Below are 18,554 nucleotides of genomic sequence, written 5' to 3'. Positions count from 1 at the left end.
TAAGCAATTTAAGCATGTATTGTATGCAAATCTGCACATAAAGAAATTCATATAGATTATTAGCAATGATGTAATTCACAGATTTTTCTTTACATAAAGAAAAATAAATCAGATTACAAGAAGAAAATTAAAGTATAAAAGATCTATTAGTGTTTCATATGAAACACTTATAGATCTTAGACAAATAGATCGACTAATTAATAGATAACTAATCCTTCATGACCAAAAATACAGGACTCCTATGATTTTTATATTATTTATTGTTTGCACAGATTACCAGGAGTGTATCACAGAATGTGAAAGATAAGGAGTGGTATGATAGACTTTGTGTTCACTAGTGTTGACCTCCCATGATTAGTTTTTTGACTCCATGGTGGTCAGAAAGATGATGATGATAATACAAGTTATGCTGGGACTCTAGCTGGATGAATTTTACTCAGATTTGTTATTTGCACTCATTACAAAAATTTGTTGAACCATTCCAATTTTTAAGTCAGACTACTTGTAATAATAGAAAAGAGCAAGGTATATAAAATTTGTTTAGGATAAACACGATAATGCTTTTAAGCTCCAGCTAAAACCAAAATTAAACATTTTTATTACAAATTGGCATAAATATCTGAAACAATAATAAATTTACACTTGCTGGGTGAAATTTAATAAGCCACCTTTGGTATTTTGGATCTCAGTTAAAATCTGTCCAGTCACTTCATCAGATGCATCTTTTTCGGTGGCAAGTACATTTGTAGTTCATCACATTTTGATGCATCCATTGGTTTTTTGTAAATACTATTAAAAATATCAAATCTAAGCAATTTAAACATGTATTGTATGCAGACAATTATATGACTTTTTGCCACAATTTCTATTATGTCTGGTAGATGCACTTCACTTACAGTAAAATCTGTTTAAGACATATTTAAAGGAATCACATCTTTCATCATTACAGATCTGACTAAAAGAAATACTTAATTCTCATATTAACTATACTTTTACTCAATTTCAGGGATGACTATCACTTCCTCTGGTCAAGTACTTGCGGAAAACTTTTCAGCACTTGGCTAGAGTGATGAGAAAAAATATAAAATTAAACTTGCCAAGAAATTACGTTAAATTACGTTGGTGTGCTTAAGGGTCAGAGCTGTATAACTGAGAGGAGACCTCCACATCGCCTTTAAAGGAATGCAGAGAACCGACCAAGGCTTCTGACCTAATGTCCAATCCTCACCTTCTCGTGGTGCACACTGTTGGGTATCTACCCGGATACTGAACGAATGAGGATGGGCTGGCAATTTGAGATTTAGCCGACCAAATTGTAATTCTTATTGGCTTAAACCAAATTATAAAATGATGGTACAACATGGCAAAATTTCATACTGGCTGGGGCGTTGCCCAGTTAAACAAGACCCCCGTTGTTTTCACCGGGGAACCAGGGTGAACAGCGAAAAGTCAGCTACTGGAACAAATCTGAAAAAAACACCCCAACTCAACATCATCAGAGTTAAAGATCGGTATCAACATAAGAAGCCTGAATGGCAAAGAAATGGAGCTAGCTGAGGAATTACATAAGTACCAGATCGACATAATAGGGGTGACTGAAACTAAAAAGAAAAAAACTAGTGAGATCTTTCTGAGCAATAAATACAAATGTTATATTCAGGCAATGACAATCAAGGAAAAGAAGGAGTAGCCATTGTATTTAACACTAAATACGAGGCTAATCTTCTTGATTGACAGGCAGTCCCAAGTTGAGTGATGTGGGCAAATATCAGAATGGGGAACTGGACAAAGAAACTTATTTGTGCCTATGGTCCCACAGAAGGTTCTACTAAGGTAGAAGTGGAGGAATTTTTTAATGCTTTAGAGAAAGCATCTGACACAATGAAAAAGGAAAAGTTTGTCCTTGTTGAGGATCTAAATAGCAGAGTATGAAATGATTGTCAGACATGCAAACATATATTGGGAAAATTTGGAGAAAAGAGCAAAGCTAATAATAATGGAAAATACCTGTTGGATTTCTGCTCAGGACATGGACTGGTTATTACTAACACCATGTTCCAACATAAAAATGTGCACAAATTCACATGGAGAGAAGAGGCTAGGAATAAGAAAAGTCTCATTGACTATGTTATTGTTGATAGTGATGTTTTCTCCCTGGTGCAGGACACCAGAGTGTACAGAGGATTTGAAATTGGAAGTGATCACTATTTAGTCTTGAGCAGGATAAAATTGAATTTCATATTGAAAAGAATGACATGTAAGAAAGTTTTAAAGCAAATAAAAGTTGAGCAGCTCTCAGATGTGAACTGTAGACTAAAATACACATAGATTATTGAAGAAAATATTAAAGAGTTTGAGAACAGGAACCAAACTTTAGAGATTCAGTGGCAATCCTTGAAGAAAACCTTGATTGATTCAGCCAGAGGGCATGTGGCGAGGTTGTCTGCAAGGATAGAAAAATCAGAATTCCATGGTGGACACAGGAAGTTAAAGAGGCAGTGAAGGAAAAGAAGAAAGCCTATCAAAAGTTCCTGGCAAATAAGTCAGTTTGTGCTCTTAGAGAATACAGAGACAAATGTAAGAAAGCTAAATACTGTGTAAAACTAGCTAAACAAAAGTCATGGGAAGACTTTAGCAAGAACATAGAAAATAAATATCAAGAAAGTGGCAAAATATTTTGGAGGTTATTGAAGAAGCTTAGAAATGGAGGAAAGAATGCTGTAAAAGGAGTTAGAGATGATAAAGGGTACATGAAAACAGGAGAAATTGATATCCTTGAAGTACGGAGTAATTACTTTGAAAAATTGCTAAATGAAACAAACAGTGATAGCACAGTGGTAAAAAACCTCAACAGGCATACAGTCAGGAATACATATCCATACTTGAGGTAGAAAAAGCCATCAAAGGCTTAAAATATGGAAAGACAGTAGGACTAGATGATATTCAACCAGAAATGCTTAAGTATTGTGGTATAAAAGTCTTGCAGTGGCTTCACTACATAGTTCAGAAAACCTGGACAGAGGGACGAATTCCCGATGATTGGAGTAGAGCTCTCATAGTACTGATATATAAAAAGGGAAAAAAAACCGAATGCAAGATTTGCAGAGGTATTTCCCTAGTGAGTGTTCCTGGTAAGATATGTGCAAGTATACTTGAGAAACGGTTGAGAAGAATTGTAGAAGAAAAAAAACTTGGTAAAGAACAAGCTGGATTCCGGCTAAATAGAGACTGTCAGGATCAGATCTCACTTTATGACAAATACTGGAGAAAGCATGGGAATATAACAAAGATCTGTATTTAAGTTTTGTCGATTTGGAAAGGGCATGTGACAAGGTGCCAAGAGAGAAGCTATTCAATACGCTACAGTTGTATGGTGTCAATGGAGCTTTATATCAAGCAATACTTAGTCTTTATTTGAGTTGTAAGTCAGCAGTTAGAATTGAAGGAAGTACAGGAAGATGGTTTAATGTTAAATCTGGCATGAGACAAGGATGTACATTATCCCCTCTGTTATTCATTATCTATATGGATTACATTATGAAGGAAAGTGGTATTAAACATGATATCAGAATTGGAGATGTTAATGTCAGCTCTTTGCTTTATGCGAATGATGTTATACTTATCAATAAATCCACTACTAGTATGCAAGATTCCTTGACTAAATTGAATAACTGTTGGGCTCTTATAGATATTTTGGTGATTTTTTTTTTTTTCATTTTTCCAGGCTGTAGTATATAATGAGTGAGAAGCTGGAGTTTTTTACTTGAGCTACTGAGTAAAGCTGTAGCTTGGACTGCTTTGGCACATTTGTTGGAAACCAAGGTTTAGATAAAGGGTAGAGGTTTTGAATAGCATAGGAAGAAAGGTACTCATCCCAGCAAGAATATTAGTTATTAGATCAGAGTAAGGGCATGGATCCAAAGAGATAGTGGAAGCAATAATTAGACAACAGAAAACAGGTATAGAAATCCCAATGGTCAACCTGTGTGACACCATTGCAGTGTCATAGGATATGAGGCTGAGATCACCTAGTATATAGAGAAGGATGATCTATAAAAAAAGAAATGTGGACAAGCTTATGATTAGATTTGCCAAGAGAAGAGCTAACATTAATAGTATATTTGGAGAGAGCTGGTTAGGAAAAGGTTCAGGATGTTAGGAGAATGATGAAGCTTATCAGAAATTCTAGCAGACATGTTAAAAATTTGCATTAGATCATTACTGACAGCAAATAATTCAGCTTCTTTTCTGGTTTATTCTGTGAAGTTTAGCGGATATAAGCCAGTCATCTTTATGTACATTGAATTAATTACACTGTATGGAAATACTTGGTAATGATAAAATTATGTTTGTTAGACTTGCCTGAAATTCAAAGCAAGTCTGTTAAATGTATTCTTTTATTCCTAATTTGACTGTTAAAAATTAATATTCAGTGAATGATGCACAGTATTCTTACAGATAAGTTTTACCTTTGTCCCGGTATAAACATAGTTTGTCTATGCGCTATTATTATTATAATGACATCTCCATGGAGTCAAAAACTTATTGTGGGAGTCCCATACTAATCATTATTCTCCCAAGAGCTTTGTGAGAATAAAGATTATCTCTCAAGAACAAAGTACTCTCACCACTTCACCACTCTCCAAGCAAAATCTAGTCTTTAACACCCTTACACACACTTACACAACTTCTGGGGGTGATCCCTTATTCTCTCCCTGCTTGTTGTGTGTTAAAAAATTTCTTCTGCAATGGTATTAAATAACCCTTTTAGTAGCTTGTATGTTTCAGTCATGTTTCATATTTCCTACTTGGCAAACTTTGCCACACATATTCCATCTATCCTCATAATTAGCATTTCACAGACCTGTCACTTCTATCTTAATCACCTAACTCTGGATCCTCTCCACCATGTCATCACTCTCAAGAAATTTGGACAGCCAAATTTGCATATTAGTCCAAAATATAGCTATAACAAAGCTTTATGAAGAGGAATAAGCCTTCTTGTGTCTGTCTGTCACAAGAAGGTTATTCTTGTGACAGCCTTCTTGTGACAAATTCAAAGGATTACTTGAATGTTATTCAACATTCAAGTAATCCTTTGAATCTATTTTGCTACTTTAGGAATATATCCTCTGAACTGAAACTCTCTGTCCATAATCATCCCCAAATCCCTGGCCTCATCAATTTCTTGCAATCCATTCTTGTCAGTGTGGTACACAGCTCATAATCCTTTCATCCGAAAGTCCATAGTACTCTCAAATTTGGTGTGGTGCCCCTCTGATGGTAAGTTTCTCAAAAACGTTTTTGATGCAATCCAGAAAAGAGCAGTTTGACTGGTGGATGACCTGCTCTCTTATAATCTTATAAACTGTTTTCAGCCACTGTCTCATAGATGTTCAGTTTCCATTTTGTATCTCTTCCACAGATATTTCCATGGTCACTGTTCAGCAGAACTGGCATCATTGTTATCCCCCCCCATCCTCCATTTCTGGTACAGGAACACAATTAGCTGCAGTTGCCCAACATCCTTTTGCAGTTGAACTGCAGACTCACTGAACCAGTTGTCTTTTTTTTTCATCTATCACAGTTCTGTGGAACAGCCTCCCCCATAAAGTACTTTGCTCTCAGAGCCTGTGTAGCTCAGCGGAAGTGGCACTTGCACTCCATGGTGCTTGATTACCCGAAGGAAACCTAGGTCCAAATCTAGTTGCTGACTACAAGAACATTTTCTAATCCTTTCTTCAGTTCCTGAGTCATTCAATCTCTGGCACAGGCAAGCAAGTTTTTTGTCCCATAAACTCGAGAAAATTGACTGTAGAATCCACACTATCTCAGACAGTAAATATATAGTGTTAGGATTAGGGACCACAAGATGGCAGCACTTGCCAGCCACCTCTCTTCACCAGATGCCGGATACTGTTACTGTCTTGGGTTTGCTATCTCTAATTGGCCTCTCGTGGAGATTGAAATGCCTTCTCAGTCTCCAAAAGTTAGATTAGGGCTAAAACAGCCATGCCTACTCCCTGTAAGGGAATCAAAGGCTTTTTTTTTTTTACTTTGCTCTCTTGACTCCAGTCAACACATGGCATTTATGTGCTATAGGCACACTTCTATCCTCTTGTCTGTGGAAGTGACATAAAGAAGGGAAAAAAAATTGCCACATTAAATCATACCACAGATTTCCACATCATCTTGATTAACTGTTGCCCCCCTCTTCTGTTTTGCATCATCAGTAGACAGCGATATTTCCCCTTAAAATAGTCCCTGTATCATTAATTATTAGCAAATTAAAAGTAATTATTAGCATCTATCTCTCACATATATCAGTGGGTAGTAAAATAATTCAAAGCATGTGAAAATTTCATTTTTTTTTTAGTTTAAAAATTATAGCAGGACTGATCTTTTGAATTATCTGGGATGCAAATATTGAATAAATAAATAAATATATATATATATATATATATATATATATATCAATATCTGCAATTGAAAATTTTATTTCATTCTTTCATTTATTTTTAATTTGATAGATGAAAATTGACTAATTTATTCCATTCTAGCTGGAAAGAGTCATTTTGTAATGTCTTACTTGATACCTCATGGATATGTACATGTAAATAGGGTAGGTATGCATTCTACATTCTGTTAATTCTAGTAAATGTAATTCAGCTGCTTCTTTTCATACTTCATTTTAGCATTGATTTATCCTAAAATATACCTAGTAAGTTTAGGTTCCCAGCTTTGACCTCTTCTCTCCTACACCTGATTATTACTCTGCCATCTTTTCACTTTATTCAAGATTTTTTTTCAGTTGGACCATGCTTATCAGAAAGGGACCAAGCAACATTTATTCTAATATTGAGTTGTTGGTACCAAACAACATATCAACATACTAAAAAAATTTCTCTAAATAGAACCAAAATGCCAACTAACCTGTTTCATAATGAAAATGTCAGTGAACCAAATACCTTCACAGTCTATCTCAGATTGCCTGTAAATCAGAAAGAAACTACATACCATGTTTCTTTTTTGATATTTATAATAGGTTTAAAACTGTTGATTGGTTCCTTTTAGACACAATGGTTCTTTCCATATATTCAACACATCAGAACTGTTACTTGGTTCCTCTTTGTTTCTTAGGGCATAGTATACTTCTTTGCCACAGTTTCCACAGTTATGCTTCCACACACATATGATGGTAAGAACATGTCTCTTGTTTATTTTTCTAAATTTGGTGTTGTTAATGTTTGACTAGCTATGGGAAGAAGTTAAAAAATTCTGAAAATGGCCCTTAGTGATAGAAAAGAAGAGCAAACTATGTAAGAGAAAGAAAGGACAATAAATAAAAATTTGATATTATGTTTGTGTTTTTACTAAAATGAAATTTTAAAATACATAACTTAAGTTTTTAACGGTATTAACAACACCAAACAATTTAATCAAAAGATGTTTTATTAACTGCTTATATTTCGCTGAATTTCAAATCAGCATCATCAGAGCACAACATACTTGTATATGCGACAGTGAGTAAGTAAAACAATAAAATTACAGTGTACAAAAGATCTAAAGTCCTATTTATGGCACCCTCTAATGTTGAAAAAAAAAAATCATTACAGCTATCTGGGAGTTGCTCTTAGGATGCCAGTCTCCCAAATTTTTGGCAAATTAATACAACCCTGCTTGTTCAGGTTAGGAGAATTCTTCAAAGCCATTGCTGACTCAAAAAATAATCTTTCAGATCTGTAACAACTCATAAATAGTACATTTGTTTTCTTCCATCTAATCCTGTGTGAAGGAGTATCCAAGGCATGGTCTGCGAGTCCTGACTTGCCATAGTAATAGTAGCGAATGTATTTTTTATGTTCTTCCAGGTGGATGTTAACTAATCTTCCTGTTTGTCCATAGTAGGTCAAGTCACAGTCAGAGGGAACTTCATACACTCCTAGGTGTGCTAAAGGTGAAGTTTCTCCTTAGGTGAGCGGATCAGAGTTGCTAGTTTTATATGCGGTTTGAAAGTAGTGCAAAGGCCATGTTTCATCAGTACTTTGGCTGTCTTTTCTGATGTAGCTCTGACATAGGGAATAGAGATGGTTGCGTTGCGTTCCTGTGTATTATGGGAGGGAGAAGTAATGGGGCTGTGTGATATTTTATCTGTTTTGTAGGGATTGTAGCTGTTGGCTAAGAACGTATGGTGCAGATATTTGAGTTCTGTGGTCAGAGCTGTATTGTTAGAACAAATTGTTCTGGCTCTGTGTGTTTTTAAAATGCCATACTGTTGGATTGGATGCTGATGTGAATGTTTATGTAGGTATCTTCCTGTGTGTGTGTGTGTGTGTGTGTGTGTGTGTGTGTGTGTGTGTGTGTGTGTGTGTGTGTGTGTGTGTGTGTGTGTGTGTGTGTAGGCTTTCTGTAAATGGAAAAGGATAGTGATCCATCTGAAAGGCAGGTGACTAATGTGTCAAGAAATGGTAAACAGTTATTAGATTCTTTTTCTACTGTGAAGTGAATTTTGGGGTGTTGACTGTTTAGGTAGGTGACAAATGAATCCAAAGTGTCTTGTCCATGGGGCCAAATGGCAAACACATCATCTACATAGCATAACCAAACTAGTGGCTTGTATGTAGCTGTGGTAAGTACTTTGTTTTCAAAGTGTTCCATGTAAAAGTTTGCTGGGGTGGGGGAGGAACCCATAACAGTACCATTAATCTGTTTGTAAATTTTTCTTACCCATGTAAAGCAACCTGCATACATAGTAAATTTGAATAATTCAAAAATATCAAGGGGAAATTTAGACTTGATCAAATCCAGAGTGTCTATAAGTGGTACATTGGTAAATAAAGAGGTGACATCAAAACTAACCATTATGTCTGAAGATTTTAGGATACAATTTTAACTAGTGTTTTGAAATGGACTGAATTTTTTACAAAAGTAGAAGAGTTGCCAGTAAGAGGAGCAAGTGACTTGGCTAACTGCTGGGCCAGTTTATACGTGAGACTATCTATGCTATCAACTATGGGGTGTAGGGGGTTATTAGGTTTGTGGATTTTTGGTAATCCATAAATATGGAGTGGTTTAACATGAATTGGTTTTATTTTTTTGATGATTTCTTTGGGGCCAGGAAGTCACTTTTTTTAGTAATTTTCGGACTTTTTTCCATTGAGACATAGTGGGGTCTCGATCTATAATATGTTTGGAAGTTTATTTTTCACTTGGTTAGACTATATTAAATTTAGTTTAATCCTTTATCCAAGTGTAAACTTTATCCTTACACTTGGATAAAGGATTAGACTAAATTTAATATAGTCTAACCAAGTGAAAAATAAACTTCCAACATCTTTCTCTAAATCCAGAGTAATTCAATAATATGGTAGTACACCTGTTGGCAACTCCTATAGGTAAATATGACCTCTCCTATTGCTTCTGCCTTAGTATCTCCATGTTTGGGTCTGCCTCCCACTGACGAGACCTCAATAAAAGTTGAAACTGGTCTGGGTAGTGGCCTTTCCCTTAATGCATAGCAGTATACATGTCCGCAAGGAGATGTGCTTTGCATTATGGGAGATTGGGAGATACTCAGACAAGGAGTGATGAGAGCTTGGTCCACCTTTGCTCGGAGTTGCCTGTTGTTGCACTACCTTACCTCAGTCCTGAAGATATTTTCAGGCACAAACTTTGTTTGCTTACACATGGATAAAAGATTAAGCTAAATTTAATATTTACTATAATTTGGTACATAGAACCGTCACATAGTAGATCTTGCATTTTTTTGTTATAATCTTCTTGACCCATGATAACTGTAGCATTTCCTTTATCGGCTTTTGTAATGATAATATTTTTATTCTTATATAACTTTTTAAGGCAGTTATTTCATTATGTGGTATATTGCATTTTGGTAGTTTAGCTTCGTTTAGAATATTTGCTATATCTAAGCGCACATTATTGGCCATTGCTGGCAGAAGATCGTAGATGCCCCGTTCTACCTTCATCATGATTTCTAATTTTGGAATTTGTTTAGGTGTGATGGCAAAGTTATGTCCTAGACTGAGAGCATTCTCGGCTTCTTCAGTGAGTATTTCTGACGATAGATTTACGACCATGCAATCTTGCTGAAGTTGCGGTCAGAACTTCGTATGTTGGCGCTGTTGTAGTAGTTCATATTTTTTTGTGTGTCTGCTTTTAACTTTTGTAAATTCTTTTTTTTGCTGCAATTTTGGAGATGCGATGTAGGACAGTCCACATTTCAGGATTTAAGATGTTGATTAGTTCTTCTTGTAGAGTGGCAATAGATGGAAGAAAACAAATGTGCTATTTAGGAGTTGTTACAAATCTGAAAGATTATTTTTTGAGTCAGCAATGGCTTTGAAGAATTCTCCTAACCTGAACAAGTATGATTGCATTAATTTGCCAAAAATTTGGGAGACTGTCATCCTAAGAGCAACTCCCACATAGTTGTAATGATTTTTTTTTTCCATCATTAGAGGGCCCATAAATAGGACTTTAGATCTTTTGTACACTGCAATTTTATTGTTTTACTTACTCACTGTCGCGTGTACAAGTATGTTGTGCTCTGATGATGCTGATTTGAAATTCAGTGAAATATAAGCAGTTAATAAAACATCTTTTGATTAAATTGTTTGGTGTTGTTAATACCGTTAAAAACTTAAGTTATGAATAACCATCAACACCTAAGCTTATCTGTTAGAAATTTTAAAATGTATTGTTTTAAACTTTGCTTGATCATTATATTCTAATGTAGAACATAAATTTTTAATTTTTTTATAGATACCTGTAATAAAATAAGTGATAATGAACATCTTAGTATCATTTTAGATACTTCAACATGACTGATTCCTCAGTCATGTTGAAGAAATCAACGTGACTAATCAACAATTTGGAAATCCAAATGCCAGTCGTTTTGATATAGAAAACATGGAAATATTATACTGACATTCCTGAATCTGCAATGGAACTTTCTCCACAGAATTTGAAAAACAGTGGTCATTCTTTTGGAAATAATAACTACAATCAGTAGTTATTATAGCTACAATAAATATGAGCTAAATTCATGTATATTAGGAAACATTCAGTGCACTTCTGTATCTAATAATGAGCAAGAGGAAGAAATCAGCACAGCAATGAAAATATGGATAGAAATATAAAGTCCATAAGGGGGAATGATAGGCACTTGGGAGAGTGATGAGGAATCAAGCAGATGTTGTGGCCTTACAAGAGGACTTGAATAGATTTTATGAGTGGGAAACAGTATGGAACTGTCAATTCAGTGTTGCAAAGTGTAAGATTCTGAAATTTTGTAGGCAACAATTGGATGCAAAGCATTGCACTTGGCAGGGAAATTTTTGAGGAGGTAAGAGACCTTGGAGTGGTAGCAGTGAACAAGTATCAGAAGTCCAGAGGTCACATTGCACAAGTTGTGAATGCATCATATCAGATTATGGCAGTGATGTAGAGGACTTTCCTGTCCTGTCAGGTGTCTTCTCCTTCCAGGAGATTGACTACCATGTGTCTCCACCATGTCCTATTCTGTGCCTCTCTGCTGCATTCCTCATATGAGAGATAGGTCCAGTCTTCTATATTTTTCATCCACTCCAGTCTTTGTCTTCCTCTCTTTCTCTTTCCCTCAACAGTTCCTTCGAGGTGTCCTTTGTAGGCAGTTATGTCTCGGAATTCCAAAATATCTGACTTTTTCTCTTTTTAATTTCTTTCATCAGGCTCCTGTTTATGCCTATCATTTCATTTGTCTTTTTGTCTTTCCATGATATTCTCATAATTCTTTGCAGCATCCACATTTCAAAGGCCTCCAGTTTTTTCACACTCAGATTGGAGAGTGTCCACATCTCTACTCCATATAATAATGTAGACCATATGTAGCATTTGGAGATTCTTAGTCTTGTTTTCAGATTTAATTCTCTAGATGTTAGTAGATTTTTCATACTTTTGAAAGTTGACCTTGCAATTTCAATCCTTTTTCTAATTTCATCTTCTGTCCTGCCATTTTCGAGGTATATGTATTTTTGCACCTGTTCTAATTTATTTCCTTTTATATTGATGCATATTTTTGTATTTTCTTTTCTCTTGAAATTATCATGATTTTTGTCTTTTTAAAGTTGAAACTGAGGCCATACTGTTCGCTATACTTGAGGGTTTTTCATCTATAAGAATTTTGAGGTCATATTTGTTTTCAGCTAGAAGAACTGTGTCATCTGCATATCTTATGTTATTAATATTTCTACCCCCTATAGTGATTCCCTTGAGGTTACTAATTTTATTAAATATTTCTTCTGTGTACAGGTTAAAGAGAATCGGAGAAAAGACACAGTCTTGTCTCACACCTTTCTAAACTGGGAATTCTTCTGAGGTCTCTCTATTTATTCTCAAAGATGCAGTCTGTTCCCAGTAAAGATTAGTTAATAGCCTAATGTCTTTTCCATCCATGCCTATTTTTGAAAGGATTTCAGTTAATTGTTCATGTTGGACATTGTCGAATGCCTTTTTGTAATCTATGAAGCAGAGGTACACATCTTTTTGTTTTTTTAGATATCTTTCTATGATGATTCTGACATTGAAAAAACTTCTGTTGTACCTACATTTTCCTTGAAGCCACTTTGTGTATCATTTATTTCTATGTTTTTTTTTTTCTTTTATTTCTTTCAAGAATAACGTATAGGAAGACTTTTGATACTTGACTGATGAGGCTGATTGTCCTAAACTTTTCACATCTTGTAGCTTTTGTTTTTTTGGGAAATGGAACGAAAATTTGGGTGATTAATATCTTTGGGTAGAAATCCTGTCTTGTATATTTTATTGCATAATTTTGTTAGAAATTTCAGTCCTCCTTCATCGAGAGCCCTCAGCCATTCTGCTAAGATGTTATCTATTCCTGCAGCTTTATGTGGTTTTAGTTTTCTGATGGCATTTTCAACTTCACAGAGTAAAATGAATGGTCCTTCTAGATCATCTGTTCAGGAATATCATTTCTTTGTTGTTCATATAATTTCCTTGTGTATTTAATCCATCTTTCCATGATTTCTTTTTTATCCATTAGAATATGGTGTCTTGAGTCTCTAATGACACTTGCATGGTTTGCTGTATTTGTCCTGCTTGTCATTTCTCTGATCGTTTCATGCATTTCTCTGCTTCTGTGTTTTCTATCAAGGTTTTCTATATCTATACATTTATATTTAATCCATTCCTCTTTGGCTTTCCTGCATTCTTTTTTTATTTCTTTATCATGCTTTTATGTTCAGGTTTGTTCTTTAACTTTTTTCTTTGTTCCATCAACATCAGTATTTTTTCATTCATCCAAGGTTTATTCCTTTTCCTTTTTAATTGTGGGAGTGTATTTTTGGCTGCTTCATTCATGCTATTCTTGAATGTTTGCCAGTTCATGTTAATTTCATCAATTGGTGTTCTATTTTCTGTGTGAGTTGTGGTGTCAGACTTGTTAAGGGATTTTGTGAATTCTTTTATAAAGCAGTCTTTAACTTCTTGGTTGTTAAGTGAGTCTGAATTATAAGTTTCTCTTATGAATGGTTGGCTTGGTATCTTAAGTTTTATTTTGATTTTTGCAATCACTGGGTTGTGGACCGATCCTATGTCTGCTCCAGGATATGTTTTTGTTTGTGTTATTGCATTTCGGAATCTTTTGCTTATTATTATATAGTCAATTTGGTTTCTATTGTCCCCAGGGATTTTCCAGGTATATAGTCTTCGTGGGAGGATGTTTAAACAGTGTGTTGGCAATTATTAGGTCATTGGTTTCACAGAATTGAATTAATTTTTCACCTCTTTGATTTCTGATTCCAAGAAAGATTTTGCACATTAAAGAGGACTTCGATGTGCAAAAATAGAGGGGTTCTGATTCCATTGTATATGAGCTTGATCATACTTCATCTGGATTATTGTGCACAGATTTGTTTCCCTGGTTTTCATGTTGATGAGGATATATTGGAAAGGTTCCAGGGAAGACTAAGATAATAAGTGGTCTTTAGGATGTGGGATATGAGGAATTTGGGTGAATGCAGTTTGCATAGTCTTGTGAATAGGAGGAGGAAGAGAGGGAATATGATTGACACATTTAAGTTGGTAAAGGGTTGTTACCAGGTAAATGTAAAGAAATTTTTCTTCCGCATTAACTCAGTTTAAGTTATATATTTTAGGGACCCCATATATCCTATGTTTTGACATGAAAATGTTTAAGTTTTTTGGTAATTTCTTTGGATCAAGATGTAACTTTTTTTAATATACTTTATATTTTCATATAGTTTTTTCTTTTGAGATTTGGTATGATCCCAGTCTATTATCTGATAAATACAGGAATTGTTAAGAAGATGATTCATTTTTCTATTATTATCAATTTGGTTGATAATAACCTTTGCTTTGGTTATGATAATTTTTTTGCATAACTTTTTAAGTGCTGGTATTTTTTTAGGTGGGATGTTATTCTTAAGAGATTTGGATTTAGTCAGAATGCTGTCCATGTCAAGATAAATGTTATTAGCCACTGTGGTTGAGAGGTCATAGATACCATGTTCCATGCTAGTCATTATTTCCAAAACTGGTACTTTTGTGGGAATGATGGCAAAATCATGCCCTTGACTTAGTGCACTGAATGTCTTTTGATAATGCTGTGACAAAGGATTCATCATTATTCATTCTATAGTTGCAGTTGGAGAACTGTTATGTTGTTGATGAGCCAAAGATTGAATCCCTCTTAATATATGGGATTGATCATTGAACCTTCTTAAATTCTTTAGTGAATTCTTACCAATCCCATATATTAAGAGCACATCAGAAAAAAATAGTTAAAGTTCTCTGCAAATATAATCTCCATGGCACATCATTTAAACTACTCATGCAGCTAGCTACCTTCATTTGCTTCCTAAAGATGAACTTCAACCTTTTGCACATTCTGGAGTGTATAAAATACACTCCAGAATATAAAATACCTTGTGTGTGTGCAGTTTGGCCTACTTTGGACAGACTGGTAGATCAATTAACATCTGCTTTATAGAACACAAAAATTACATCCATGGTCATCTTTATGGCAAGTTGGGACTAGCAGACCATATTCTGGACACTCCTTCACATAGTATTAAATGGAAGAAGGCATCGTTTTTACACATAAGTTGTTATAGGTCTGAAAGACTATTTTTAGAATCACTTCTATGAAGCCTTACCCAAAGTCAACAAGTATGGTTGCAGCAATGATGGCAAAATCATGCCTTTTACTTAGTGCATTAAATATCTTTTGATAATGCTGTGACAGTTATTATGAAACCAGATAGCTTGACTTCTCCAAATTAATTTACAGTTAACCAGCCCATAGAGGGCAATTATTAGGACATTGGTTTCATGTCAGTTACAAATTGAATTCTTTATAATTTTTCGGTGTAGTGCTTGTCACAGTTATAATTTTGTGTTCTGATGATCCTGGAGAACCAGAAAACTATTAGTAAATTCAATAAATTAATTTTTTTCATCCCATGGTTTTGTTTATACCATGAAGTACTAATATAAATATTCAACAACACCTAAGCTTTTCAATATGCTTCTTCCTACATTTCCTTCTATTCTAGATTTTGGAATTTCATGATTTTGCTGTATTCATGTAGAAGAAAGTTGGATCTGCGGATGTGTGGAGGCAGGATATTGCTTAGCACTGGGAGCCAGTAGGTTGGGGTTGATTTTACAGTTCCAGAAATAAGGTGCATAGTGGTGTTAAGCTGGGCATCAACCAAATACACATGGGTGCTGTTCAGCCATACGGGTGAGCAGTATTCAGCTGTAGAGTAAACGAGGCCAAGAGCAGTGCAGCGAATTGTTGCTGAGGCACCCCAAGTTATTCCACATAATTTTTGCAGTATATTGTTTCTTGTTTTTAGCTTTGGATGCTGTGTTAATGAGATGTGGTTTAAAAGATAGTGTTCTATCTAGAGTGACTCCCAGATATTTTGGGAATCTGTTGTAGCATAGCAGTTTGTGGTTGAAGTAGACCATGAGTTCTTTGTTAGCCTGGTTATTGTTCAGGTGGAAGCATGAAATTTCTGTTTTGCTAGGATTTGGGCGTAATCTTCATTTGCTGAAGTATTCATCTAGGACTGCATGGTCGTTTGTTAGTGTATCTTCCATTGTAGTAAAATTGATCTGTCTGGCTAGAACAATGTCATCAGCATAACAAAACTTCTTGGAGGCTGTATTAGGCAAATCTGCGATGTATAAGTTAAAAAGGAGGGGGAGCCAGAACTGACTCTTGTGGTAGTCCATTATCCAGTGTTATTTGTTTACTTTTGTTCTCGTCCATACACACTTGGAACAGGTGGTTGCTTAGCATGTTATCGATTAGTTTTGCTATTGTTCTGCATGGGACTGCACAGAGCAACTTGCAGACTCTTCAATTCCTGCTCATAGTGCGGTGAGATATGGGTCAGGAACAACCTTCGTTAAATAATTCAGTCAGTTGCTACATACAGGAAGTTCTGTTTGTCTGTACAAGCTTCTCAGATGGTTATCAGGAACAAGATCATCATCTTGTTCCTGTCTTAGGGCCACAGTTACTCCTATTAGACAAGTAATTTGGGTTATTTTTCCACTGGTTAAACACTCGGGATACCTCACCTTTTGAGAAACCAATCAGCTCTTCTGTTTTCAAAATCTTGGCTCCAGCCAGACAGGCACCCATAGTAAGCCGTTTATCAAACTCCGAAAGATCCTTTATTTTTCCCTTTGCTATTGCCACGACAATTGACGATTGCTGACCAGCGGTATTTTTAAATAGTTGCCTAGAAATGTAGTGACGCACGTGGGTCAAGTATTTTGCATATATGTCATGTAAGTGGCATTTACATACATCTGCATAAAGGTTTCTAATTCAGTGGCTGGTATGTGTAGATTACTGTATATTATTACTATCTATCCATTACTCTCTAAAGTTGTTGACCATAACTTATGCCCAACACTACTCCCACCACTATTACACCTATATTGTACTATTACATCATCACCCACAGAAAAAAAAAAAAACACCCCACTGGCTTTCTTCTTCTCCTTCAATACTTGCATGGCTGATCATGGTAAATGTTCCCAAACACTCAATGCCCTATTTGACCTTTTGCCAAAAAGAGATCAGAAAAATTTTGTCCAAATTGGATACTAAAAAAAAGTCTCCTGTCTCTAATGGTATTCTGCTAATAGTTCTAAAGCTCTGTGCTCCAGAGTTGACTCCCATTCTATTTTGCCTTTTTATGTTCTTATTCCACTGATTTCTAGCCTGTAGTCTGGAAATTAGCCCTCATACAACTTATTCCTAAGAAGGAATTTCTCTCACCTCAATTCTTGAGTAATGAAAAGAGCCATCAACACTTACACTACTTTGAAGGCTCTGAACTAATAAATAAATGACTGTCCTTAACCATTCCATCTCTGCTAATCAATAGGGGGAACCTACTTCCTTATTCCATCCATCTCTGGACAAACACCACAGAAATATTTAGTAAATTTTAAGTGGTTGCCCTTCATATCTCCAAAGCTTTTGACTAGATTTTTGACTGAATGCTCATTTCAAATGATGAGGGATGGCTCTTTATCTTCTAACTATACCACTAATACTGAGTTCAGAAGATCCCTATTCTTTCTCTCACTCTTTTCCTTCTATATTTAAATTATCTACTCCATCTGACTGCCAATCCAATACCCAGTTTTCCTGATGACAGCATGTTGCACTCTTGCTTTTTGTTTGACAAAACTTACAATGCCCAAATTACCACAACCTACCGAACCTTAACCTCTGCTTAAGGATCTGATATTCAAAACATTCATCAGTGGAGTTTGGATAAACTTGTTGATTTCAGTGCTAACAAAACACAGCTCTGCATTATTTCCCACAAAAAAGTATAGAGTATATTTGAGTATAGAAAATGAGAAAATGGGTGTGCAAGAGGAGCAGGGAAATGGGGAGGCTCAGGGTGGACAGGGGGTACACAGCATGAGAAAGGTGGATGCTCCAAGAGAAGGTGAGAGCATGTGTAGGCAGGAAAGGAATGGGATGACCAGGGATCAAGAGGAAACAGTTGGAATTGAAAAGTGTTCTAAAATGAAGAAGCAGAAAGGGAAATGGCCCCAGTCTAGCATGGAGAGATCACATCAAGTGAGTGGTATCAGTGGAACTACCTGTAGATCCAGAAATGAGCTGTTGTGTTTGTATACCAATGCTAGAAGTATAAGAAACAAGGCAGATGAAAAGGTTGCACTGATTGCATCTGTTCACCCAAAGATTGTCAGAATAAGTGAGACATGGTTGGTAGAGGATGACATCCTGACAGGAATAGAGATGGAAGGGTATGATGTGTTTCGTGAGGATAGAAGGGGTAAAAAGGGAGGGGGGGAGAGTGCTATTGATGATAGAGAAAGAGTTATGTCCATGCAAAGTAGAGATGCAAGACAGAAATAGTGCCAGTGGTTTTGAGGCAGTATGGTGTGAGGTAGAGGTGAATGGAATCAAATACTTGGTGGGATGTTGTTATAGACCAGGTAATATG

At 35.6% G+C, this 18,554-nt stretch overlaps 1 protein-coding gene across 3 annotated transcripts in view; it reads left to right on the top strand.

Moving 5' to 3' along the window:
* Positions 1 to 18,554, top strand: part of PNKP (Polynucleotide kinase 3'-phosphatase) — a 242,599-nt gene that overhangs the window by 156,766 nt on the left and 67,279 nt on the right. For all 3 annotated transcript variants that reach the window (XM_090408408.1, XM_090408407.1, XM_090408409.1), the window contains one exon: positions 6,561 to 6,622. In XM_090408408.1, coding sequence (XP_090264534.1) covers positions 6,561 to 6,622 — 62 coding nt within the window. The remainder of the gene's footprint in view (positions 1 to 6,560; positions 6,623 to 18,554) is intronic.

The sequence above is a fragment of the Typopeltis vanoorti genome, chromosome 18 (assembly GCF_054136105.1).
Source record: "Typopeltis vanoorti isolate ZY-2024b chromosome 18, IOZ_Tvanoo_1.0, whole genome shotgun sequence".
NCBI lineage: Eukaryota > Metazoa > Arthropoda > Arachnida > Uropygi > Thelyphonidae > Typopeltis > Typopeltis vanoorti.
Note: the sequence above shows the minus strand (reverse complement) of the source record. Positions and strands in the feature narration are given on the sequence as shown.